This window comes from Centrocercus urophasianus, unplaced genomic scaffold (assembly GCF_019232065.1).
Source record: "Centrocercus urophasianus isolate 14NV4802_14NV808 unplaced genomic scaffold, USGS_Curo_1.0 seq_635, whole genome shotgun sequence".
Classification (NCBI taxonomy): Eukaryota; Metazoa; Chordata; class Aves; order Galliformes; family Phasianidae; genus Centrocercus; species Centrocercus urophasianus.
The window spans coordinates 1,301-2,668 of NW_024885239.1; the positions used below are offsets into that span (position 1 = coordinate 1,301).

At 55.6% G+C, this 1,368-nt stretch overlaps 1 protein-coding gene across 1 annotated transcript in view; it reads left to right on the forward strand.

The window, feature by feature from the left end:
- The first annotated feature begins 508 nt into the window (after positions 1–508).
- The window catches only part of SMO (smoothened, frizzled class receptor), a 6,127-nt gene continuing 5,267 nt past the window's right edge, over positions 509–1,368 (forward strand). The window contains exon 1 of the mRNA XM_042836818.1: positions 509–805. Within this exon, the coding sequence (XP_042692752.1) occupies positions 509–805 (297 nt within the window). The remainder of the gene's footprint in view (positions 806–1,368) is intronic.

Here is a 1,368-nt window from a genome sequence, read left to right on the forward strand (position 1 = left end):
GGAGGGCATGGGGGTATAAGGAAGGGGGGGTGATAGCTAAGGAAGCTGCTGCTGTGGTCATTATGGGATAATGAGGGGTATAAGGGGATAATAGGAGGTGGAGGTGATGGGTATGGGGATATGGTAGGTATGGTGTAATGGGAGATGATGGGGTGTGGGAGGGGAGGTTGTGGAAGGGAGTAATATGGAGTATGGAGGGTTATGGGGCTGTGGGAGTAATTTGGGGAGGGAGAGGAGAGTAGTAGGGGGGGGGGGGTTGAGATACAGAGGTATAAGGAGGGGGTTTGGGGATGATAGCACAGGAAACTGCTGCTGCAGTCCAGTGTGGGGTAATAATACAGTGAGCTGTTGGTTAGAGGAGGAATGGATCAAACAGAGGGGTGTGGGGATGTGAGCAAGATGGGGGGCATAAAGAGGAGTGCAGTGAGAATGGGAGATACACGAGCGGTGGGTGGTAATGGGGGTGTATGGGAGGTGATGGGGGAGGTGATGGAGGGCTGGGTGCAATATGGGGCAGCAATATAGGGGAGCACAGCAGGGTCACAAGGACGGGCACGGCACCCACGGATGCCCCTTGTCCCCACCATCTCCCCCCTCAGGGCTGCGCAATGCGCCGCGCTGCTGGGACGTGATCCAGCCACTGCTGTGCGCCGTCTACATGCCCAAATGTGAGGATGGGCAGGTGGAGCTGCCCAGTCAGACCCTGTGCCAGGCCACACGTGCACCCTGCACCATCGTGGAGCGCGAGCGCGGCTGGCCCGACTTCCTCAAGTGCACTCCTGACCGCTTCCCGGAGGGCTGCCCGGTATGGAGACGCTTTGGGGACATACTGGGGACACGGGGCACACCTGGGGACGTGGTGGGGACACGGTGGGTGCCAGCATCCTGCTGCCACGCCTTTGCATCCCCGGGGGTGGGTAGAATCTGGCTGTCCCCAACCTCACCATGAGACCACTGTTCATCCTGCTGGTTTGTCATTGGAGCGCCACCTTCTCCTCTTCCTCCTCCTCTTCTTTTTTTTCCTCTTCTTCCCTTTCTCTTCCTCCTGTCTCTTTCTTTCACTACTCCCTCCTTATTTCTTTCCTTTTCTCCTCTTCCTTCTCTCTTCTTCCAACCCTTTCTCCCCTTCTTCCTCTCCCTCTTCCTCTTGCCTCTCTTTTTCCATTTCCTCCTTTTCCTACTGCTCTTTCTTCTTCCTCTCTTTCCTTCTCCTCTCCCTTTTTCTTTCTTCTCTCTACCTACTCAATCTTTTTTTCCTTCTCCTTCTCCACTTCTTCTTCACTCATTCTTCCCCCTCTTCCCTTCTCCCCCTTCCCCTTCCCCTTCTCCTTCTCCTTCTCCTTCTCCTTCTCCTTCTCCTTCTCCTTC